The sequence below is a fragment of the Talpa occidentalis genome, unplaced genomic scaffold (assembly GCF_014898055.3).
Source record: "Talpa occidentalis isolate TD23 unplaced genomic scaffold, MPIMG_talOcc4v2.1 talOcc4.14, whole genome shotgun sequence".
Lineage (NCBI taxonomy): Eukaryota > Metazoa > Chordata > Mammalia > Eulipotyphla > Talpidae > Talpa > Talpa occidentalis.
This window is the reverse complement of record NW_023601433.1, coordinates 71,904,309-71,929,863: the sequence shown is the minus strand read 5'-3', so window position 1 is coordinate 71,929,863 and position 25,555 is coordinate 71,904,309. Positions and strand designations below refer to the sequence as shown.

Below are 25,555 nucleotides of genomic sequence, written 5' to 3'. Positions count from 1 at the left end.
CAGTAGATCCCATTATTAGCTCCATTATCTCAACAAATGTTTCAGTAAACTGAAGCAGCTATATAATTTGAACAAATAGGCAGCTTTTACAGGATTTACACTCATTGGTCCATTAATTGAATAATGTGTCAACATAACAAAACGGTTGCCTCTTGCTATCTCAGAAAATCAAAATCTCCCCTGGGCAGAATGTTCCATTTTCTGAGATTCTCCTGTAATAGGCAAGGGACTGCAGATCCAGAGTTTCATTTATATTAGCTAGATATTACTTGGGTCTGCTGCTTTTCTGTTTAAAGGCTGTGGAAAAGGCAAAGTAACTAAAAGACCGGCGACCGCATGGCTCACTCCAGAATGAAGCTGAGACTGAACTCTCATCAGAAAACATTTGCTCAGTATCCTTTTCCATACAGAGTGAAATAATACGTCTTTGAAGTCATTATACAAAGGTATTTTAACAAGAAATTAACTGTCTTACCATACCTAGAACCCTCCAATCTCCCACCCCTGCCTCAAAAATCTCCGAATCCAGCACTTGGCAGGTCACTCATCCAGTGGTAGAGAAAAAAATTGCAAGACTTTTTTTTTTTTTTAACCTGATAATCTCTATGTAACAGAATCCTAACACAGCACAAGGAGTGCCTGTTACTATGTAAATGGTCATTTTACAAAACTAAAGCCAAAGCTGTTGAGATAAATACAAACAAATTAGAATCCCTGGAGGAGGTTCCAGTGGCCTAACTCAAGAGTCTTTTAAAAAATAGCAACAGAATAACAATTACTAAAGAGCAGTTGCCTAAAAGTACTCTTCTGCTGAAATTTCTCAATTCCAAAATGGCATGAGAAATAGGTTTGTGGTCACTAATTCTGCCTTAAAGAAAGCTTTACCAAGGAATATCACCAAAAAGCAAAGACATTCATACAAGGAAGTGAATAACCCTAAGCACAAAAGTATGTTCTTAAGAGAGACACTTAAAAAGCAGAAGTCACATTAAGTTCAAAACACCAAGAAAAAAAAAAAAAAAGTTCCTAATTTTAGTAATGCTATATATTCCCCCCAAAAAACTGTCTGAGTTAAGATTTATTGATTTTATATATATATAAACCATAGTGAGGATTTCTTACGCTTTAAGAAAAGTAGGAAAGAAAGATGACAAGGAAATTAAGTATTTAAGCCACATTGATAGAAATGCAGTTGGTTGCTTTTTGGTTTTCAGTTTTTTGGGTTTTTTTTTTTTTTAAGAAATTCCGATTTAATTTGGGGGTTCTTGTTTTACTTAGCTTCCCATTTGTTAATTTGTTAGTTTCCCATTTGTTAGTTTCCCACCCATAAGTAGCATTGATTTTCAATGACCTTTAGATATGTTAAACTCTGAAATAAGAGTGTTCATTTCACAACACTCAACCAAGTCTGCCCTCTTCCCGGATTTTCACTGCTTGGCACTGCTAATCAAAGAACACATCCTGTAAAACCAGCAAGATACAGGGGATAAGAAGGGCAAGCAAGTCAAAAAAAAAAAAAAAAATCTAGCAAACATGTATTCATTTACACAATTTGGCTTTTCACAACAAATAATTCAAAGGAACTGATATTTTCTATCTCTTGGGGCTCTTGGATGTACTTATAAAAATAATACAATGATCACTTAGATCAAAAGAAGAAAATTCTTTTTCCTTATGTCAAGGTAATGTTTAAGCAATCTTGGGTGTGTAATGATTCAAGGGTTGATGCCTTCCAACAGAACAGCTTTGGCTTAGATTCCACTATTTTATAAAATTGGGAGGCTTCAAATTCACCAGAAAGATGATGCCTCTTTTTATAAACAATTCCACCATGTGCTACTTAGCATCAAGAAGCCACATTAGCTATCCAAATCATGATGATGTTAATTAAAAAAGAAGCTAGAGAGGGAAATCCAAGTCAAATGCTTTGACACACTGCTTAAAACTCACTGTTAATCTGATGAGCCTTAACCTTTTCTGGGGCTGTGCTAATAATTATTAGTGAAGTCTTTTACGAGTGCACCAATAATAAACCATTTTAGAGATAAAATTACAGCTTGGTATGGCCCTCACAGAGGGGGTCACCCATTCAATCTGGCCTGTACTTCAATAATTTAAACAAGAGTTTACATTCCAGTCTGGAATCACCCCTTCAACGTGTGTTTTTAAGCGAATCCACCAGCAGATCTGCAAGTTAGGAAAAGCAGTTCAGGTGACACACTCAGCACTAAAAAGAAAACTGAGTGGGTCGAAATCCACTCCTTACCGGCTGGGAGCATCAAAGGGGAAAGCAAAAGGATGGGAAGCCGACTAGACCGGAGTCCAGCCTCGGGGAGAGCAAGCCCCGAAAACAGCAGTTCAAGAACCTGGGATAAAAAGCAAGGAGCCAGCGCTGGGCGCCCAAGCAGCCCAAAGGGAGCTGAGGAGAGGATGGAGTCGCAACCAGGTGCACAGCAAGAGCCAGGGAGCAAACTGAGCGCAGGGAATGGAGACCTTAATGAGGACAGGGCTGGAGGGGAGAGAAGACAGGGACCTTGCAAGAGAAACAGGACGGGGCAGGGATGGGGCAGGAGAGGACCACAGCAATAGGGGAGCCCCAGGGGCAGGACCAGAGGGATGGACAGACCTGGGGCTGCCCCGAGCGCCAGGATGGGGCAGAAGGGGGCGACAGGGATGGAGCTGGTCCAGCCAAGTCACAGCCCCTCCGAGCAGCCCCCGGCTGGGCCGGCGCTGCGGGCGCCCCGCTGGGCACTTTGGCGCGCCGTCCCACCGAGTCCCCCAACTGCCCTCCGATGCCCCATTTCAGAGACCGGAACGGCGAGGCCGGCCCCGCAGCTCCCGCCCCCGGGGCCGCCCGCCGAGGGGGGCGCAGCCGAGCGCCCGACCCTCCCGGACGCAGGGGGTCGCTGGCGGCCCCGGGGGGCGGCGCGGGGGGCGGCGCGGGCCGAGGGAGCCGGTACCTGGGCTCCGGCAGGACGATCTTCTTGCTGGCGCGGGCGGCCGGCGTGGCCTTGCTCTTCTCCATCGCCATCAGGTAGCTGACATCGGCCAGCACGGCCTCCAGGTCCGCCATGTTGGCGAGCGGCGGCGGCGGCTCCTCGGCACCGGGACGGGACGCACTCCCGCCGCCGCCGCCCGCCGCGCCCCGACGTGGGGGGGCCGCCCCGGGGCAGCCCCCCCCGCGCGCTCCCGGCCGCGAGCGCGCCCCCTCGCGCGCCCCTCGCGCGCCCTCGCCCGCCGGCGCGCCCCGCGCCCCACTCCGCGCCCCGCGCGCCGCCGGCTCGGGCCCGCCGGGGTCGCCGCGCGCCGCCCGCCCCGCCCCCTCGCGCGCCGCCCGCGGCCCCGCGCACGCGCCGCCGCCCCCGCCCCGCCCGCCCGCGGGGTCCGGGACACGCGCCCCGCGCCCCGCGCCCCTGCGCGTCCGCAGCGGCGAGCAGGCCCCGTCCACCCCGCGCCTCCTGACCCGGTCCCCGCGGGCACCGGCCCGCCCTCCCCTCGCGGCGGCCACGAGGGACTTCCTCTCCTCCTCCTCCTCCTCCCGACTTCCCGCCCAGCTCCCCGAGCTCGCGCGCCTCCCTCTCTGCCCCCGACCCCTGCGCGCCGGGGGTGCCTGGACCCGCCTGGACCCGCCGGCCTCGACCCCGCGGGCGGCGGGGAGGTCCCTGTGCCCTGGACACCGCGGTTCTCCAGCGGGCACAGTGCCGGTCAGCACCTCTGGGGGTGGCCCAGGAATGCATGGGCTGCACCTGTCCCCGAAGGTGGTGCTGGAGCCATGTGTGGTCGGGGACACCCCTGAGCAGCGCCCAGACGGCCAGCCTCCAAGCCTAGCTCCTGACCCTGCAGGTCCGCCCTGTGAAATAAGCAGACAGCTAAACGCTGGTCGAAGTTGCTTGCCTGGCACTTAGCCGGGAAAGTGGGGTGAGAACTTCCAACTGGGAGCCCCCCCCCACCATGCAAGGAGTTGTCTTCTCCAGGCAGGTCACTCGCCCCTGGTCTGCAGTGAGATGTTTGCATTTGGATGTTACAATGGCCCTTAAGTACCAAGTAATATTCTGACTCCGTGTTTTTGCTATCAAAGCAGAGACAATTAGGGAGCACCTACTGTGTGCACCTACCCGCCAGGCTGATTTGGGGAAGTGGAGTAACTAGGGCCTGAACACCAAGGCAGGAGGGAATTTCCAGCTTCCTGATCTGAGATCCAGTGTCTGATCACGACACCCCACAAGAGTCTGAGGTTTTCGTTTGTGTCTTATTTTTCCTCAGCCATACAAGCCCACGTTCAGAACCCATGTGACAGTAGGGCTGGAGTCCTGTTGGGGGATACCCGAGAAGTTTTAAGAAGACTTGAACTGGATATTAATAAAAAAAAATCCCTTTAATTTATCCACGTGGTCATCTTGCACCATGAGCCTAGACTTTACTAGGATTTTGGTATAATGTTCTGCAATAAATGACAGGGTTAATAGAGTGCAGGTATAGGTATGGTCCAATTTTGTACATAAACTGTACTGTCACAGCAGAAGCAGCCTGATTTGTCGTCACAAGATTCCTGCTCTTTGTGCTCTCCCAATATCCCTCTCATAATCTCTCCTCCTTATTTCTTTCCTTCTCTTACCACACCACAAACCAACCCCCCATCCCCATCTGTTTCCCTGTTATGCCTGCATTCAAACTTGGCCCATTTTACCAGACATTTCTCAAGATCCAAGGCACAATATTCATGAAGTTGTCTGGAAAAAGACAAGAGGGATGTAAGAAATAGGGGGGAATAAGAGCCGAAGAAACTTGGTTGGGGCAACAGAAAGCTGAAATGATAAGTGAGAACAAAATATACTAATGAGACAAATTTGCGTCAACCAAATAGCAAACTTTCATCTTCCACCCACTTTTTTTTTTTTTTTTTTGGTCTAAAAACAGGAACACAGAATGTCTTGTCAAGGGTCACCCCAGAAGGAGGAGTAAGTTCCCAAAACAAACCAAACAAAACCAGCAGATTGTTAAGTTTCTTCTAATGTTTTTGCTTTTATCATTCGGACTCTCACTTGACAGATCATCCATCCAGTGAAGATGAGGGCGCCTACCCCAGGGTGACTGAGTAGATGGAGGAGATACTACACATGAAAACTCACCTTGGCTGACACCAGTAGGTCCCCAACAAAGGTCACTGCACTTCCTCTATTTCTTTTGCTTCATTTTACCCTGGCCTGCTGGAGTAGATACTTGAAACTGATTATTCAGTCATAATGCTAAAGCTGGAAGACCCCCTTACCAAAAAGAACATCTCCCTGAGTCATTTCTAGGAACTAAAATTGGCAAAAATGATTAGCCTTTATAAACACAAGCAATTACTCTTCTAGTGGAAAGAACAAGGATCCCAAAATTGAGGGCCTTTACCATTTACCATTTACCCCTTCACCATTTAAATCAACTGACTAATTGCCCCAAGGCTGTTTTTTCTTGGTATTAACAGTGCTCTAACCTTGGTTCCCCGGTCCTCTGCTCTCACTGTCTCCACCCCCCTCTCTTTCCTTTGACTCCCTTAATGCTGAACAGCTTTCTGTGTTCACTGCAAACAAAAGGTGCTAATGACAGTGATGAAGTTGTCATAACTGACCTGCTGGGTCCCGTTGCTAAACACCATCTCCAGCCTGAGATCATTACCATGAAGAGAGAAAACAAATAGCAACCTATTTGCACTTAGTCAGTATGCTCCCTTGCAAATTATTAGGTTTCCCACTCTCCCCCTGCCCCAGACAATTTAAAGGACTTTGGGCTCATGCTGCATGTGACATAATGGAAAAAATTCCTGCCTTTCTGCAATGTGTTTTCCTTCTCTTCTAGGATGTTTCATGATTAGGGGAGATGTTGCTTAGATGGATGCATTATGTTTGTACTCTTTGGGGTTAATTCTGATAACAGCTGCAGAGGAAAAAGCTAACTAGAGAACTAACTGATCATATAGGTTTTGGTTCTGGACTTTGCTGGAACTTCCTACACACAGTGAAACTCCCTGAGCTATAAAAACGGGGAGTGGGGGTGGGGTGTTGTTCTGGGAAATTAATCAAGCACAAATGAAAAAATTCAACTCTAAGACTCCCAAATAGAAGGTTTTTTTCAAACAACAGAACACGCCTGACTTGAATTCTTTAATATAACAATATTTAATCCAACCCTGCTAAGAGACGCTTGATTTTTTGGTAAGCAACCCCCTAAAAGTCATTATTAATTGTGAGAACCACACACATTTGGGTTTGAATGGGCTTTGTTCCAAACACCTCGCCCTGTCAAGTCTGCAGGTGTTTCTAGCACACAGGGCCACAGTGCCATTTCACCTGCCACTCGGATCACAGTTCTGCCCCTTGTCACACATGTCCAGTGGGCGGCTTTGCATGCTATTGTAACAGCATAGCTCAATACATAGAAATTCAATGCTTTGAATGGTCTGCCAAAAGGGATGATACCAAGGTTTGGGTTAAATCACACTGAAATTATATTCAATATGGAAGTAACTTCCTTTGAAATATGTGGGTGGAAACACATTTCTCTACAAAAGTTGCAGGTCAAGATATCTCTCTCTAAAGAGAAAGTGCACACACTATGGGCTCAGGAGCCACAGGCTCTGGATTAGAACCCAGAGCCTGCATTTCCAAACTGTGTGACCTTAGACAAATTGCTTAATCTCTCTGCTTCTCAGTACACTCTCAGTGGTATTACTGGCCTAATATATGGGAAATAATGTAACCTAGGAAAAACACAGAGAAAGTGTCTACCACATAGAAAGTTCTCAATAAATATTGGCCTAGTTTTCCTTCTTATTGTCATTGGAGTGTCTCTATGCCATGCAGGGCACTATGGAAAGAGATTTGCCCTGAGAATGAGAAAGCAAGGCTGGATGTGACACAGGGGCATTGCTGAATAACTATATGCAACTTACTTAAGCCTTTAAACCTTACTTCCCACAGCTGCCTAATGAAGGGATTGAATGAGCTGGTCCCAGAGGTCCTTTCAAATTCTAAATTTTCCTGGCTTTATTTAATCCTGCAGTGAATCCTTTTGCAAGGTGAAGAATACTCACACCCTCCATGCCCTCTTGTGGGTTTCAGTTTTACTCCATCAAGCGGTACCTGGGTCATAAATAATTCTCAGCATCACCACAACCCACAGGTGAGGGGAGCAAACCATTACCGGGTTTGTAGAAACAAGCACATCTGTATTTGCTCCTCTAGCATCTGCCCTGGCATGCTGAGTTTGCTCAATAAAGGTGTTCAATGTATGTGGAAACGAATGAATGAATGAATGAATGAATGAATGAATGAGCAAATGACAAAATATTATAGATTGTTTGCCTCAAAGACAGCCTTCTGTCAGAAGACAGTCCAAAGAGAGAAACAGAATGCTATTTAAAACCACAAGTGCCCATTAAAGAGTAAATCCTGATAAAAGCAGGAGGCCTAACCCCCAGGTCTCTGATGGTCCTTGTGCTGCTAATGGTCTAGAAGGCCACTGACATGGCATGAGGCCAGGCACTCATGGGATGGGTAGCCAGTGAAAACCCCCGGAGGTGGTGGAGGAGGCCAGAGAACATTCAGGAACAGGAAGTCTGTTCTTCTGACTTCTGTGTGTTCTTACTTGACTGTCCTACACAGCAAAGCCATTCCTTTTTGGTGACCCTTACCACTTCATGGCTTGTATTTGTGGGTGCTTTGATGTCAGGGAGGTGGGAAACCAGGGTACACACTGGTATCAACACCACTGGTACAGGAACAGCTGTAAGAGAAAGATAATACGAACAGAAGCAGGAAATCAAGGGCACTGGGAACGTAGACTGACGGAATGGCCAACCCCCTAAAGCAGGCCTCGCTTTTCCATGGGACTGAAGAAGCCATCTTGGCTCCTTCCTAAGGAGTAGAAAGGTCACCTCTGGATATGGAAGTCACAGAAAGCCAGACCTTTTCTGCATTGCCAAGTTACCTCTGGCCTTAAGATTTTGTCTGAAAGGGCATGTGCCATTCGACTGGGAAATTATGCCAAAACCAACCCAAGAAAGGCCACCAAAGACCCCCAGTTGCTAAGGAAAGTCCCACAGAACTCCCATGTCACACCTCACAAGCAAAAGTCATTTGGGGGCATGCCATGAGGGCCAATGGCTGCAGGTGTTCAGTGGCCCTGTCTCTTACCTCTCACCATCTCTTCTCCCATCTCAGCTAGGTCTGATTACCTCTGATTACCCTGGGTGGAGGTGACAGCTCCCAAAATGGTCTCATTCTGTCAAAGCTCATAGGTGTAGATTTCAGCAGATCAGATTAGACTCAGGGACAAAATCATGGTAGCTGGACCAGGCCTGACATAACCCTGATCCCAGAGGACCCTAGAAGTCCCCAGGTAGGTGTTCACATGTGCCTAAGGGGTTCTCTAGACCAGCGCTCCACGGCACTTATATGCAGATTCAGACACAGAGGTCCAGGTTGGGCTTGATTCTGTATTTCTCACAAGCTCCCAGGTGGTACTGAGGTCACCCAAACATGCGCGCAAATTCTAAGCTCTCCCCCAATCCTACTGAGCTTAATCTGCACTGTAATAAGACACTGAAGTGCTTGTCAGGTACAATAGGGTATGATAAGCCCTGCACTATCACAAAAGTTCACCCTGGAACTTTTAGTTCAGGGCCTGCAATTGCTCAGACAGACATCATGTGGAAGATTCCAGAGTAGAGAAGGGTCAGATTGGCTGAGTGCAAATGGGCAGCCCCAAGAAAGACAGGTGAGAGGGGTCAGCAGGATGAGATTGTGTAGGGCCTGGGAGTCACAGAGGGTAACTGACACTAGCTTAGGGGCAGTGGGATGTCAGTGGAAGATTTAAAGAGAGGAGTGACAACATTGATGTGTCATTTACAAGACTCTCTTGGCTAAGATACAAACCAAGTGAATGAGAGGGCTGAACCACTTGAATGCTTGGACAATTGTTTAGATACAGGAGATCTGGATAAGGGTGGTTAAAGTAGGCAGGCCAGTACATTACAATATGGAGGCACACTAACTGGGCTAAGATGAAGTATGATCTAGGGTGACTTGCAGGCCTCTGGGTGAGCAGTAAATAAAAGGGAAAGTTCTCCTCTTCTCTCTGGAGCCTCTGCAACAAGTTTCTCTTATCCCTCATCCAGATGTCCACAGCTTGCCAAATGATCATCCCCCTTCCAAATCTTCCCTCCTTTAGGCCCTCCGACTCTCCCTGCTCTTGCTCAAGAACCTTCAGTGACTCCCATGGCCTACCAAATCACCTACAAATTACTCATACTATTATGCTCTGTCTTCTATTTCTGCCTGATCCATGCCATGCTAGCTTAGACTTTCATTCATTCTATAAATATTTACCATCAGTGTGGCAGGCACCTAAGTAGAAATCACTCATCTGCCAAGATAGAATCAATCCCAAGAGGTTTGGAGCCACGCTGAAATAGTCTTCCAAATAAGCCACTTTAGTGGTACAATATAGAAGTCATAATAGGGAACATGTATTGAGTGCTGATTGTGTGCCAACTACAACGTCAAATACTTTGTGTGACTACCTCATTAAATCCTTCCCAAACACCCATGATGGAGGTGGTTGGCCTCATTTTAAACAGGAGGAAAATGTCAAATCACTTGCAAAACAAGTACAATAGCTACATTAATAGGATTTGAACCCAGGCAGTTCTAGCCCAATCTGCTTCTCTAATTCCTGTAAATTGAAGTCATAGGGCTGTTGCGTTAAACAAGATAACAGAGTACCTGTTCAGGTGTGCAACAAACTGTAAAATCCTATTAAAATGCTCTTTCCAATTCACCTCCTGCTACCCATACAGCCCACTCAGTGAGCCCAGGTCACAATGACAATGCTGATTTTTACTTCAGGGGCTTTTTCCTCCTGGCCCTTTAGCTAGCACGCTTTCCTTCAAGGTCATTTCTTGGCCTTTTACAATTTAAATACCACTGCTCACATATGTCTCTGAGAGAGATACCATTCAGCCACCATGAAGCAATAATGCAAAGCTATCAAGCATTCTCTTTAGAGCCACCATCCATTTCCTAAGCCCTTTCTCCAATCCTCTTCCTCTCGTCTCTCTCTTTACCTGTCAGACTCAAATGCCCCTCTCTCTTTCTCTATACCTTTTCCTTAGTTATGCTTGCATGAAAAGATTTCCTATCAGTCATTTGCACCTTAAAATGAATTTATTGATAGGTCAACTTTCCAAAAGCTTTGTCTGCATTTTAATTCATATATTTGATTATTAAATAGCAGGCTTTGCTCTTCTTAAAAGAACTTTATTTACCAGGATTGTCTGTGTATATCTGATATATTCGGGGCAGCAGTTTTTCCCAGTCTCAGGAAGTCTTCAATCTACATCATTGGACTAGAGTGATTTTAGGGTTGTGGTATAGTTGAGAGGAAAGAGAATGAATGTTGATGGAGGCCTCAATTTGCATCTCACTTCTAACATTATTTGTATGATCGTAGACTAAGTGACTTCCCCTCTCGGAATCTCAGTTGTCTCCTCTGTAATTGAAGATAATTCACTGCTGCAGGCATTACAGTGAGGATACAATGAGATAATAAGGCCCCTGGGAAGGGCTGTATGGGACTTGAATGAGCCTGTGCCTAGATGGTGCAGGCAGGCCTGATGGACCACCCTTTGCCTAGGCTCACTCACATATACACACTCCCAGGCCCCCACTATACATAATTGCTTCTGGAAAGCACCAAGCTTGGAATTTGGCAGGAGACCATGGAAGTCCTGGAATCTTGTCCACTCTTATGTCGAAAATGCTCTCCTTTAAGAGAATCACATTCCTGGGTCCAGTTCTGAAACATTCAAGATTTAAGAGAGAACTGGAACCTCTCGACCATCCAGGGTCACCTCCTGCCATGCTGGCCAGTCCACCTTTATGGAGTCTGGCAGCATCACCAAACCTGACCTTGCCCAGAGCAGATATCAGTCTCCCAGCACAAATCATAACCCAGCCACCATACACCCAAAGATTAAAGTGATAATTATCGAAAGACAAGGAAAACTCTCCTCCCAGTACCTCCAGGGAGTGAAGTGAGGGTCTCAGATGAAAAATTGATTTTTCATTTATTCATGGATGGCTTTATTCCTCCAGTCATTTATTTAGCAAATATTTATTGGGAGCGTTCTGTGTCCAAGGCAGTGGGAGCCTAGTAGCTATGCCCTATCCTCTCTGGCACCTAATTGGTGATTTCACGACAACTTTGCCATGTGCTCAAGGATACAGATGTCAAGGTAACTATAATAGAGGACCTCAAAATCAGGTGTGGATCCAGGAGGCCTTCTCTGAGGAGGTGACATTAAACTGAGAACTGAAGACTGAGCAGAGAGGGGAAAGGAAATGGTTTTCAGGTAGAGAATGCAGCCTGGGCAAAGGCCCTGAGCAGGAGAAAAAGAGAAGGGAGTGAGAAGTGAGGTCTGAGACAGGGCAGAAGGCAGACCCTGCAGGCCGTGAGGCCACAGTGAGGAGCTGGGTCTCTGTCCATAGAGCACAGGGGGGCCATGGGTGGGCGTTAAACAAGGACTTGACATAGTCCAACTGGCCTTGTGAAAGGGAACTCTGGGAGCCTCTGGATAACGACCTTCCCCTTCCCTTAACATTTGAAAAAAAAAAAAAAAAGGCATGTGTCAGGGTGGGGAGAGGCTGGATTTTTCTCTGGAGGACTTTCCTTATGAACTGCTTTAAATAGAAAAGAGAGGAAACAAACAAATGATAGCTCGGTCCATCCAGGCCTTAATTTTTCTAAACAAACAAGAAGGATGAGCAACATCAGGCCAAAGTGTTTCCACCCTTGAGGCCTTGAAAAGAAATAGCTGTTTGTCTCCTCCTCGGAAGTGCTAGGGCCAGTGTGTACATGCAAATAGATGCCACGGGCAAATGGCAACTTGTTGGGCTAATCCACCTGGGAGAAAGGTTCTGCAAGGTCACCATGGCACATGGTTGTTGGGGCTGACCTCTCCCCTATGCTGACCCAATTTTGTTGCTCCATCGATCCAGTTACCATCCACGTGGACTCCTAGCACACAGTTAGGAAACTTGTATAGTGAAACCCTTTCTCAAGAAATGTTGCTACAACTAATAGCCCACTTGGGAATATATTCTGATCACACAAAGAACCCAATAAATGTGCAAGAGAGAGTGATTTCCTAAGACTGCTGAATTACAGTCAGACACCATAGGATGTCTGGCTCCAAAAGCCTTTATCTGCAGGTCAGGAGTTACAGGACTGCCCAGGGAGTTTTCTCCCCTCTAGAAATGGTGTGATTATCTATTAAGAGCACTTCAACTGTGCAAGATCTGTTACTGATCAAATCGGCTTCTTGATTACGTTCTGCATTTCCATGTAGACCCAAGTGTTTTGTTTCAGTTATCACTGAGTAGCAATTTGGGCACAAGCTTAGTGACTTAAAACCACACATATTTATCATCTCCAAGATGGTGGGCTAAGATGGGTTAAGATGGTGGGCATGGCTTGAGAGGGTCCTCTGATTAAGGTTACATGGAGCTGCAATGAAGTGTCAGCCAGGGCTGCAGTCTCATGTAAGGCTCGACAGGACAAGGATGTGCTTCTGAGTTTGTGAGTCCTGCCAACATTTAGTTCCTCTGGCCTGTTGGATTTGGGGTCTTAGAGTCTTGCTCACTGTTGACAACATGCTTCCCTCAGCTCCTAGAAACTCTTAGAAGCTACTCAGTTTCTTACAACCCAGGCCTTCCCAACCTACTTCATCAGCGTTCTCAAGATGGGCAGTACAATCTTATATCCCACAGCCCCTTTGCAAACTGTATTGGCTAAAACCCAGTCACAGGCCCCCCCCTTACTTCAGGGGAGGGGACCTCGCAAGGATGTCACAGTGGGCCACCTAAGCATCTGTCCACTGCAGCTTTGGAGATATTTCTTCCATTGAAGAGAATAAAATCCTTGATCACTGGTTCAAGTGACTTGTTATTTGTTTTTTAAAATGTTATAGTTTGATTAAAAGTTCTACTTAGAGTTATGGGGAAAAATTAGTTTTATTAAGACAGTACACATGGAGAGTATAGGATTGAGTGAGGTTGCACTCCCAGACTCTGAGGTGATACTTAATGAAATAATACAGTTACATGGGGGTTATAAGGTCACTGGGGATTGTGCCTCAAAGTACCCCAAAGCAAACATTGACTTGGTCATATCTAGCAGGGATCAGGGTGTTACATATACAGTGTGAATCTCAATTTTACTACACTTTGGCCAATGGTCCTTAGGCAAGTGACTTGACCTACCTAGGCCAAGTTCTTTATTCAGAAAGTGAGAAGATTAGCAGGTTTCTTCTGAGGATTTGAGATAATCCATTTACTATATCATATAATGATGTCTATAACAGTGATGTGTATTAGAATAACTAAAAGAAAAAAAACACCAACCCAAATGATGAGGAACAAATGAACAGCACCAGTGTGAGAGTAGATCGGTTTGACCCTTTGGAAAATTGTCTGTCATTATCTACTAAAGCTATGTTTAAATTATGACCAAGGAATTTTACTCAAAGATTCATAGATATCTGGCTATCTACCCTACAAAAAGCAGTGTTTATATACCCCCCCAAAAAAAAACCCCACCCTATATACAAATATTCACAATAGTTTTAATTACAAACAAAACAGGAACAACCCAGATACACCCGTGATAGCCTGGTTATACAATGGACTACTACACAGCAGTGAAAAAGCACAATCACTGTGGCATGTAGCAACATGGACAAATCAGAAAATCAGACTGTGAAGTTAAAGAACCCAGATACACAAAAATAAATATGGTATGAGACCACTTCGGAGGAAATGAAAACAGGCAAAATTAATCCATATGATAGTGATCAGAATAGTGGTTATCTTGGGTGAGGATGGACAACAAGGGGAAGGAGGGAGCCTCCTGGGACCTAGAAACGTTTTCTATTCTGATCTTATTGTTCTGCTTGGTCTAAGTAAATAAAAGTATTTGGTACTGACCTTTGGTTCTAATCTTTAACTTTTCTTGACATATAGAGCAGCAGGCTGCATTGATTGCCTCACCCCAGGCATCATGAGAGAGGACATCTGTCTTTTCCCCATCTAAAATTTCTTCCACATGCTGATGCTGGCTGTAAAGCATCGTTGAATGAAACTATGTCATGAATTATCTGCACCACATTGATCACAGGCAGATGAAGATGCACAGTCTATATTCTTCCTGCCTAGAGTTCTCCAAATGCAAAATAATAAAAAAAAAAAAAATGTGCTTTTTCTACCTGACCAGAAGGATCCTGCTCAGAGCCTTACACCTGGGACCCTTTGAGGTCTGTACATCTACTTTTTCTTGTTGTCTTGTGACAACGACACTATGGGGATTTGGTGTCCTGAGCCCCAATATTTAGAACCTGAGGAGCACTTCCAAGTAAAAACCCTAATGCTGGATTTCTTCCAAGGATGTGCAAACCATATCATGCCCTATGACTACAACAATGTCAATGGGAGACATGTCTCCTTCCGTGTCTCACCGATGGAAGCAGGTATTAAAACAACTTGGTTTCCATTAAACTTGCCTCTGAGTGGGACCTCTGACATAGGGGTGCTTTCTCTTACTTATATCTATCAACTCTTTTCTGCCATGTTATTAGACCTCTTTCATTTTGGCTTTTTCTCTCTATCACTTAGCACACTGTAAGCACTCAGCAAATGGAAGTGATTATCACTCCTCAGCAAACATGGGCACTGAGGTCACTAGGGAAGAGAGCTCACAGTGGAGCAGAAATAGTCTGGGCAGACCTAACACAGGCTTCCTGAATGTGCCCTCAAAACTCTGACACTCTCCACTGTGATTGGAGGTACACAGGTCACTTTCCAAGATTTCTTGATTGCAAGAAGAGATGCCCTAGATCAGTGTCTTTTAAGCTGTGATTCAAGGCCAACTTGTAGGTCACATCCATTTTGATAGATGCAAGCAGGATTTTAAATAACAAAGTGAAATAGAATGGAATAAATATCATCAGGAGAGTGAGTCACCCAATTTAAGCATTGTTTGGTGAAACATTTGTTTCAGACGCTCACACGAGAGTGTGTGTGTGTGTGTGTGTGTGTGTGTGTGTGTGTGTGTGTGTGAGAGAGAGAGAGAGAGAGGAGGAGGGTGGAAGGAAGAGACAGAGAGAGAGAGTTGTGCACTGGGCTACTTTGCAAAAGAATCCACACCTGCCTGTGGTTTATGATGAACTTCAAATGTCCCTTGAGCCAGATAATATAGCTGCCAGCATTATGCTCTGGCAGAGATAAATTATGAAATTGACTTGACTCAGGTGAACAATAAAATCGAGTCCCTAAAACACAGGCCAGTCCCTGATAGCGGTTGTGCCTATGGAGATACAGCACCCCCACAGGAAGCTCTGCCCAAAGCACCCTGGTCATCGCCCTCACTCTGCCCACTTCAATGAAGAAATGGAAATGGCAACCACAATGATCAAGGCAAATTGTCTTAGGTGAAGACACTCGAACCTCTCCGTGGACAATAAGCTCTTTAGAATAGAGACTTTGAGCGTGTGGGCCTTTTAAAAGGCCAATAAAAGGCTCTTTTATAGGCCAACAGAAATGCTGTGTAATTTGGAGCAAGGCACTTAACCTCTCTGGGTTTCCACTTATTCCATGAAGCAAGGAGTAAGTGGAGCATTCTCTATTTCTGTGTTGATTGATTTCCATTTGGGTTTGGCTCTTGTAGCTGTAAAATGCAAGATTTCAAGTTAATATGGAAGGAGAGAGTTGAGAGGGATCCTAATTTCTGTGTTAGAAACTCACGTCTTCTTTTAATAAAATGGAAACTCTGTGCTGGGGCCACATGTGCTGGCTCTGTTCTTCCTCATCCCCACGGCTGACCAGACTCTGAGAGGAAGAAGGGAAGGCAGGAAAGAGGAAGGAAAGGGAAGGCAGCAAGGCCAACTTGAACAGATGGCCGAGGAGTGCAGATTTAGAGTTCCGCGGAGGGAGTTACATCACACTTCACAGCCAAACTGCCCAAATACCCTCCAGGGACCTCTCTGCTCTTTCTCCCTGGTGCTTGAGGACAGGGACCACGTGTCTCCTGGTCGCCATGCCTCCCCCACTCTCTGGATTATTCTGTCCTCAGCTTGGTTTTGCTGGGAACATTTCCCACACTGCCTTCCTCGCAGGGGCTGGCCCAGTGCCCCAGAAGTGAAGCTGTACAGGACCAGGGAGAACCCAGTGAAGGGGCAGCCTTTACCTGCTGATGGCCACACTTGCTTGGGAGCCAGGAGAGGCAGACAGATGCAGAGGTGCTGGTAGCTTCCAGCCTGTCCTTGCTTTTCCCTGCACTGTAGCCATCGCTCCAGAGTCCCTCGCTGGCTCGCGCTGACATCAAGCCCAGCTCTGAGCCGTGAATTCCCTCAGACAGAAGCCTTGTTTCTGTGGATTCTCCCATCAACCCCTGGCACTTCCCCAACCCCCAACCTCTGCCCCCGCCCCCCGCGCCCCCACAGCAGCTGGGCACACCAGGCATCCAAGTTCCAGAAAGTTTAGCTCAATTATTTGCATCCATACTTGTTAGTGAGCCCTCTTCATCCTCAGCTCCCCTTTATAGACTTTTTCTTTCCCTGCTTCTGCCATGAACACATGAGTCTTGATTCCTAGAATGTAGTCCTCAGTCCACCACACTGGCTCTGTATCGGTGACTTGCCCCTCAGTGTGACACCGGGGTTCTGGTCTCCCAGCCTCAAAGACAGAGGGTATGAGATGGGACTGGAGAGGTCACTGGATAGCTAGACCCTGCAGGACTTTCAAATTTGGATAAGGATGAGGACTGAATCCCAAGGACACTAGGGAGTCACTCAATGTGTCATGCAGGTGCATGACGTGGCTACATTCCTCGTTTTCAAAATCATCTGCCATGAAGGGAATTGATTAGTGTGAAGCCAGAGGGAGGTGGGGACACCAGTGAAAGGGCCATCACACATGTCCCCAAGTATTTATTTTCATCTCTATAGCTGGAACAGTAGTTCAATGAAAGTTAAATTTTAATCATGGCATGAAAGGTAATAAATAACTTGTTGAGCAAATATTTACTATTTCTGGGTCATAGTTCCTCAAAGAAACGTGGAGAGTCACCTCTTTCTCCATCCAGGATCTAGAAGAAAAGCCAGAATGCAAGAAATCCTCCCATTATGACAACACAGGTCAACGAAATGAGCCAGAGGAGAGGGTAAGTCACACTGAGACAACAGACCTCTTTAAACAATAGCCACATCACAGCACCAGGGACCAAGTTTGTAGAGGGTGGTTCATCAGCAACAATGGGAAAACATTTCCAAGTAGGGGAAAAAGAAAGAAAGGGAAATTTCCAGTCTCCTGCTCTCCAACGACTGCCATCATAGCTGCTTCTCTACATTCACACTTCATTCATTTTGTCAGGAACAGGCTCTGTGTACACCAGTTTCCAGAGCCGTCTTCCGAAGCTACAACTCAATGACATTAGCTTTCTGAGAATTAAGCTCTAAAAGAAACACCTACGTTTTTCCTTATCTGCCAAAGAAAATGAGAGATGAGGGAGAGAAAGGTGGTTTTGATTGTAGATTCTAGTTCTTAGTTATTTTTTAAAAGATACCACTGCCTTGAGCAACAGTCTATCTAATTTCTGCTCTGAGATTTACATTCAATAACAGTCTTTTGATTGAGAAAGTTCCCCCCGAAAACCTGTGGGCGCGTGTGGATCTGAGCTCGCAGCAGGGAGAAGAAGGGGAGCTACTCAACAGCCCAGAGAAAAGTCATTTTCATTTCTTCTGAAATTAAGGGGACTATGTTTATTCCCAACTCATAACAAGGATGTACAAAGAAATGATAATGCTGAACTGCAGTGGCCTGGAGTGTCCTTTTGTTCCCCCAAGTGGAGCCTCTCAGATTGCAATTTGAAGGAGAAACTCCTGTGGGTAATAAAATCTCAGAGAGAGCACAGAGCCCCCAACACCAGGCAGAAAGTAATATGTGTGATGAGGTTTCCAGCTCCAAATTGATTGGCTCCATCAATTTTTGGATGAGGGCTCCTTTTGTCTCTCTCTGCCTTCTCTCTCCTCCACTTTCTCTCCATACACACACACACATTCCTTTCAGAAAAACCCTGTGAATAATCTTGAATGACATTCCCAAGCAATGCCTGCCCCTGTCCCTTTCTCTTTGCCCTCCCTTTTGTAAATTTCCAACCCCACCCACCATGACAACATTGTGAGTTTCTTCTACTCTCCACCCTTCTCCAAAGGACACTGCTGCCTCCATTTGGCTCCTACGGTTCTATCTTTTACGCAATGCCAGCTGTCAGGCACTATGCCAGTTTCTGGAGACACTGGGGCACCAGAATGGGCAAAGGCAATGCCCTTGAAGCATTTTTACTTGAATAGCATGCAGAGATAATAGGTGGCTAAGTGAACCAGATACTGTGAGATTGTAAAAAGTGCTGTAAAGGAGCTAAATGGTGACTTGTAAAAAGTGCCCAAGAGGAAGACTCCCTTTAGCTGGGTGATCAGAGAAGGTATCTCTGAAGAGGAACTGAGATCTGTGTAGATGCCAGGAGGAGGAGAAGCCAGAGAAAGAGGACTCCGGGCAAAGGGAATAGCCAGTGCAAAGGTCCTGGGGCAGAAATGAACTCTGAGAATTAAAATTGAGTGAACTGAGGGGAATGGGTGGGAGTATAACTGATAAGTTCAGAGGGCTGGGTAGGGGTCAGGTGATATAAAGTCTTACAGAACCTATTAAGAGCAATAGAACCCATGGAAGGATTTTTCCCATGTGTGGACAATTTTTTAAATAATGTATTCATCATACTTTTGCCTGAAGTCTCCAAATAATTAAACACTCTTTGGTTATATAGATTTGTATAAATATTGATACTTCAAGTATTAAGAATCCAACTGGGCCTTGTAAACTCTAGTTTTACAACTAGAAATAGTCTTCTAAGAATCATCTATTTTAATGTCACTTAAGAGTTTACATTTTCTGATTAGACTTTTATTTGATTATTAAAGAGATAAATACTGAATTCATTGAGAATATTTTGGGTATGAGTAATGTAAACTCAACTAATCTGTTTAAAGCACAAAAGCTATTTATTGAACTTGTTTGACTGAAAAGTCCAAAAATACGTCAGCTTCAGGAAAGGTCTGACCCAGCTGCTTCACAATGATGCCAAGGACCTACCCTTTTCATTGCTGTGTTCTATCGGCCATAGTCAGTTTCCTACTATGGCTGGCTTTCTTTATAATTACAGATGGCTGCCTGCATCACCAATGGCTATAATCTTCCATGTTAATGTCTAGTGAAAAAGAACCACAGTCTTTATTTCAACTTCCCCAGTTAAGACTCTGAGATTAAATTTAGACCTGCTTAGTTTATGTGTCCACCCACTCATGAACCAATGAATGTAGTTATGGGGAAGCAAGAACCAGATTGGCTTAGCCTAGATGACATGCATGCTCCAATCCTGATGCCAATCACATTAGACAGGGCAAAGCAAGGACCAGATTGGCTTAACCTAGCCATGTGTTCCATCCCTAGAGCTCAGGGGGACAGAGTCATCTTTTCCAGAAGGACTTCACCTAAATAGAGAAGAGATGATTCCCACAAGGTAAATCTGAGTCATATTGTGAAAGTCAAGAATGGCTGGTGGCTGGTAAAAACAGATCCTCAATAACATGTCAAAAATAAACACTCACAGACATAAACATTGTATAAGCTATAGTTTATTGATCTAACTCACAGGAGATATCTTTAACAGCTACTACTATTGGCCATTGGCCATCAGAAAGGGGGTTGTTAATCACAGTCTGCTAACACCTTTAACAGATATCCCTGAATCTCAACGACGCAACACCACACCACTTTGTCAAAGGAATGGAACATACTGTGGGGTGGCGGGCACTCTGCTCCACACAGTCATTCAGGAATCTAGGTTTTTGCATCTGATAACTCCACCACATCCAAGGACCCTGGAGATATTCAGGGTTGAATGTAGATTGTCTACATTCAATGAGAAGATGGGGAAAGGAAGCTCACAGAGAGAAGGCACACCCACACATGCCCACCTAGGCCCAGAGGTAACACATGATGCTTTTGTTCTCATTCCACTGACTGGAACTAGCCCATACAGGGCCCCAGTCCCATCTAGATACAAGAGAGCTATGAAACATGGAGTAGCAGTGCTCAGGTACAGGAGAGATGTATGTACATTGGTGAACACAATCACCCTCCCACCAGCTTGTCATTGATCACAGCTTCTGGAATGTCTATAATTCTTTTGTATGCTCATTGTAGAAAGTTCAGAGACCCCACAAACACCTTTGAGAATTTTAGAATTCACAAGAGGAAATGCAGAGTGAAATGTGGTCAATTACCACTCAGAAATATTCACTCCCTCTACTCTCTTCCTAACAAGGACAAAGGATATCTGCCCAGTCCTTGATACTGTCAGGACATGTGACTTATGTTGGCTGCTAGAATGAGGCAGAGGAGACATAATACTCATTCTGTCTTACAGTTTTTGCTTGCCCTTTTGTGCTCTGCTGCTTTCACTGGCCCATACTGGCCTAGTGTCTCTGTACCAAAAAGGATGAGATCTACATGGAACAGAGCCACACCTGCCAGTCTTTCCTAGGTCACCCAGCCATGATGATCAACCCTCGGCTATGTGGGCAAGTCGAGCTGTGATCAGCAGAGTCACCCAGCCCAGACCATCTCCATAAGCCAACCCCCAAATATATGTGAGGTACTATTTAAGCACTTGTTATTGCATGTCACTGAAATGTTGTGGTTATTTGTTATGCTTGCAGAGGGTGCCATGTTTTCCCAGGTTATCTTCCAGTGAAGACTGAGGAGGAAGTTATTACAGAATGCTGTGGGTAGGTACTAGAGTGTCAGGCACATGTCAGAAGAAATTTCCCAGACTCTGATGAAGATACTGTGCTCTGAGTGATCACACATGACCCAGGGATGGAATTCCAGAGTTGTGATTCATTTCATCCCTCATGGCCTGGATCCAGGGCTGCCAAGGACGAGGGAATCAACAAAGCCCCATGCATCTGCCAGAAGGTGCTGGAATCAAAACAGAAAGCAGTTCACCCCCACTCCACTCTCCTCAAAAGCATGAGGTATCCACTCAGAGAAGTCACTGAGCTGTTTTGCTGACAGAGCAGCCAAGAAAGGTAGAAATGAAGCTGGAAGAAGTTCAGCCATGGAGAGCAGGGAGGAATAACAGTCTAAAGTTCCCCATTCTGAACAAAAGAAACTGACCGGCAATCAGACTTCCAGGAGAAGTCCACCAAAAACACTACAGTCAGCATCTAACACCCACATCTCAGATTCCAATGCCATTTCCAATGGAAAAAACAAAAAAGGAACCAGGGATCTCTCGAGAAATGGCTGATGCTAGGACTGAGATAGGAAATCTACAAGATGGGCCGATGGGCCTGGAGGATCTTACTGTACCAGAAAGTAGGAAAATACTCAAGGAAAACAACATGAGCACTCTGCCGGGGTATCCAGGGAACAGAGGAGCAGACTGAAAGAGCTCCCAACGGACAAAGCTGGAACAATTTGAGCAAGAAAATGAATAAAGTAATATTGGATTATAATCCAAAGCATAAAGTAAATATCCACGCTCAATACTGATTAAAAAATAAGCTATTTCATACACATATACATCAATAAATAAATGACCAAGAACAGGCAAATCTCCCTTGCAGATGAATTCCCCAAAATCTACATTGCTGTGCTGCCCTCAAGGAGCTGGATTAAAACTCCCACCTGAGTTAATTACTGCACTGTGAAACAATCTGCAGCCTCTGCAGCACAAGTTCAATCCCTGGCCAGGGAGCTACCCACATGGCACAGCAGACCTCTCCTGTCTCGCCTGCTGCTCCCCTCAGCAGTGTATTTCAATCTGCCTGTTCTGTTCCCCACTCTGTCTCTGGTGAATCCTCTCACATACACCCCCACATCTCTGGTCTATACCCCAGCTCCTGTATGCATAAATAAATAAATCTTTAAAAAAAAAAACTCCCACCTCTAAGTGTGGGTCATACATGGTGATTTCATTTTAAAGGGGCAAGGCTTGAGAAGTGTTTTTGCCATGGAGAGAGCACTACCTCTACTAGGTGATCAAGGTTAAGTCACACTGTCATAGGTATCCTTGGCAGGCTGTGATGAGAAAGGGTAATGAGAAAGACACTTTATTTCCATGTCTCCCTCCTAAAAATCCATTACTCCAGTCTCATTGTGAGAAAACCACCAGGTAATCCCAATTTAGGGGTATTCTGCACAATACCTGATCAGCACACCTCAAAAATGTCTAGGTCATCAAAAAATAAATCTGAGACCTTGTCATAGCTGAGAGGAGGCCGAGGAGACATAATGCATAAATGGGATGGGGTGCCCAGACTAGATGAGATCCTGAAACAGAAAAAAGACAAGTCAACAAGTGAAAATAAAGGAAATCTGGGTAAAATAAAGGCTTGGGTTAAGAATCATGTATCAGTATAAGTTCATTAACTGGAAAATTTTCCACACTAACATAAAATACAATTAATGTTATTAATAGGGGGGACTGGGTGATAGACTGGAACCCACAATTTATCTGTGAATCCACATCAATTCTCAAAGTTATTTTTAAAATAATAGAACTAGAGATATTCTTTAATGTTACAGGAGGAAGTTTAAGCACAGACTCTAAAGTCAAGGAGATCCAGATTTGGGGATCTTGCAAGTCTTGCTTCATATTTATTAGCTGTATGACCCTGGGGAAGTCACTTAACTTCCCAGCATGTCAACTTCTTCATCTACAAAATGTGATTTCCTCACAGAATGGTAGGAAGATGTACAGTGCTCATACATAGGTCTCCAAGCGCACAACAAACAGTTCAGCGGCTGCCATCACTGTGATTTCTTTTTGAGTAGGAAAAGTCAACTAGGAAAATTGTCTTTTCCTAATCAATAAGAAATAAAGGAATAATTTCCAACCGGCTGGATATACTGAAAATACAAAACTAGTTTTAATGATCGTTGAGATAAACAGGTGGATATTCGAGTTCTGATGGCGTGGCGGATGGCACTGATCATTCACGACATCTCCTTCCTTCCTTCCCACTCTTGCCGCAGCTTCAGTGTAGAGCGTGAACGCCTCTCCCTGTTCTAACTTGTGGCAGGACTTTTGATATTTGCTTTGGCCAATGGGCCGTGAGCAAAGGTGATGCAATCCGATGCTTGTAATACCCTGTGTGCTGCAGCTTGGCCCCTTGAGCATTTGCCTCACTATGAGATGCTCAAGCACAGGTGGCCGCTGCTCCTCACCCTAGCCCTGGAGTGAGAGCATGTGGAGTGGCCCTGAATCCAAGCCGGGTGAACTCTGGCTAGTGTCCAGCCCCGTGGGAGAGAAATAAATGTTTGTTGTAACCCACTGAGATTCCGGGGTTGCTATGCAGCATTATCACAGTAATAGCTCACTACGAGTGCATTCTTAACAGAAAGACTTGGGCACAATCCATGTTTCTCCACTTAGGTTTTATGTTGACTCAGTGGAGGAAAAGTTATCTCAAGAAGAGCAAGCAGTGGCTCCTGTAAACCACCAGAATGGAAGAAGAGTTTACCTTATAAAAAAAATTTATGCCTGGGGTTGCTCATGGAGTCCTTCCACAGCCTTTTCTTAGAAGACCCCCATTCCTCATGTATTTTATTTTTCTTTATAGTAATTCATCATCTGACTATCCCTATCAACAGAGTACCCATTATATGCTAGACAGAGCAGACAGATCATAAAAATAATCCCTAGACCATGCAATCAGTACCCTTATAAACTTAGTTTTATTGTCCCCAGTTTACAAGAGGGGGAAATGAAGGTCCAGAGAGCTTCAATGAGTCACACAGCTGACAAGCAACATAACTCAGACTCGTGCTTGTAAGTCGAGGGTCTACCATCTGTCTTTCTGTATTACACCTATCTAAAAAGTGGACATGCATTTTTAAAACATACACCTGGAATTATGGGCTGAGGCAAGAAATCAAGAACCAATATTGGATTTAGAGATGCCTGGAGCTCAGCAAGGAAGACATCTGTGCACAAGTAGACTTCTCAGAGATCCTCAAGTTGCCACCTATTTTAACAGTACCTGTTAATTGGGCACTTGTTACATGCCAGGCGTGTCATGTGCTGGATGTGCAAAGGTGTAGGAAACATCAGGTATTGATTCGGTTTTGTGCTGAGGATAATGGGGATTCGCAGAAAAGTCTTCAGCTAGAGCTGTAAGAAAGCAATAAGAAGGCTATTTCAGGAGTCCTGGAATATAATGGCAATCTGGATGGGGTGATAGTGATGGGGACGGAGAAAAAGATTCACAGGTGGCCAGTGGGTAAAATCAATAGGGCTGAGACATGACAGTGGGAGTGGCAGGGGCTGGGAAAGGGAATGATAAGGGTGACTCACAGATTTCTGATTCAGGCAACGTGACTGGTGGCACCATTTTCTTAGACACAAGTGTTGCCGGGAGGGCCTGAAGCACCAGGGGCCAGGGGCACTCACAGGCAGGGCCACTGAGATGTCCCCGCAGCAGCCCGCAGCCAAGAGTCTAAAGGTCAGGATAAGTGGCACCTGATGTTGGACTAAACAACACTGAAGGTAGCAGCAACAGAGAGGTGACACAGGGTGTCACCTCATAAACAGCTTTGTGAGTTGTCGGCCCAACAACAAACAGCTCAATGAGACACCAGGCCCCAGAGCATTTGGTGCTTTTTTGCTGCTTCTTTCCAAGGCAAATACAGAGTCAGCATCCAGGCATCTTGGGCCCTGTGGGGAGTCTCAGCAGCCTCCCAAGCCAGCTCCTGTCTCCCTGATCTCCTCCTTCAGATTCCCCAGCCCTAGTTGATCCCCTCTGATTGGGCCATTTAACCTGGCTGGCACCTGAGGGAGGGGCTGCCCACAGGCAGCAGCTTTTGATGCTGGTGGGTAAAGCCACCACGTTTTCTAATGGGTCCTGTTGCTTAGGTGGCAGCTGAGAAAAAGCCCATCTTGCCCTGCAGTCCCCACTGCAGGGCTCTGGTTACAATTCAGGTTTAAATCTTGAGCAAGAATATTTCCTAGGTAGTCAAATTTCCTTCAAAAGGCACATAATGCCCGGCAGCATCTTTTGTGGCATGTTAACAACCAATGTTGACCTCTGCTTTCATCTGTTATTTCCTGGAGCATTTGCAAAATGGTGCTATTTGAATTCTCTTATTCCTTCATTGGACTGCTTCTGTGAAGCAAACTTTTCTTCATCAACTATTTGGCCATAAAAAAAATACCATTCCTATAGGAAGGACAGATAACTGCTTGATTCTTTAATTTACCAATTTTCTAAGTAATGATTTAGTTCTTTAACACTTTCCAAAGCAAACCAATGAGTTTTGGGGTATGTTGCTATATATTTGTTTTGTATTGTTTTTAATGTCATCATGAACTTATAGACCTTAATAAAATTGGTGTGCTT

General features: G+C 45.3%; 1 protein-coding gene across 4 annotated transcripts in view; it reads right to left on the bottom strand.

Annotated features, from left to right (window-relative positions):
• Positions 1–24,682, bottom strand: part of GRK3 (G protein-coupled receptor kinase 3) — a 149,678-nt gene extending 124,996 nt beyond the window's left edge. For 2 of the 4 annotated variants that reach the window (XM_054695198.1, XM_037510780.2), the window contains exon 1: positions 2,961–3,114. In XM_054695198.1, the coding sequence (XP_054551173.1) occupies positions 2,961–3,073 (113 nt within the window). In that variant the 5' untranslated portion in view covers positions 3,074–3,114. Of the gene's footprint in view, positions 1–2,960; positions 3,115–24,199; positions 24,331–24,513 lie in introns of those variants that run through there. The other 2 variants (XM_054695199.1, XM_054695200.1) reach the window with 2 other exon arrangements.
• Positions 24,683–25,555: the final 873 nt, after the last annotated feature.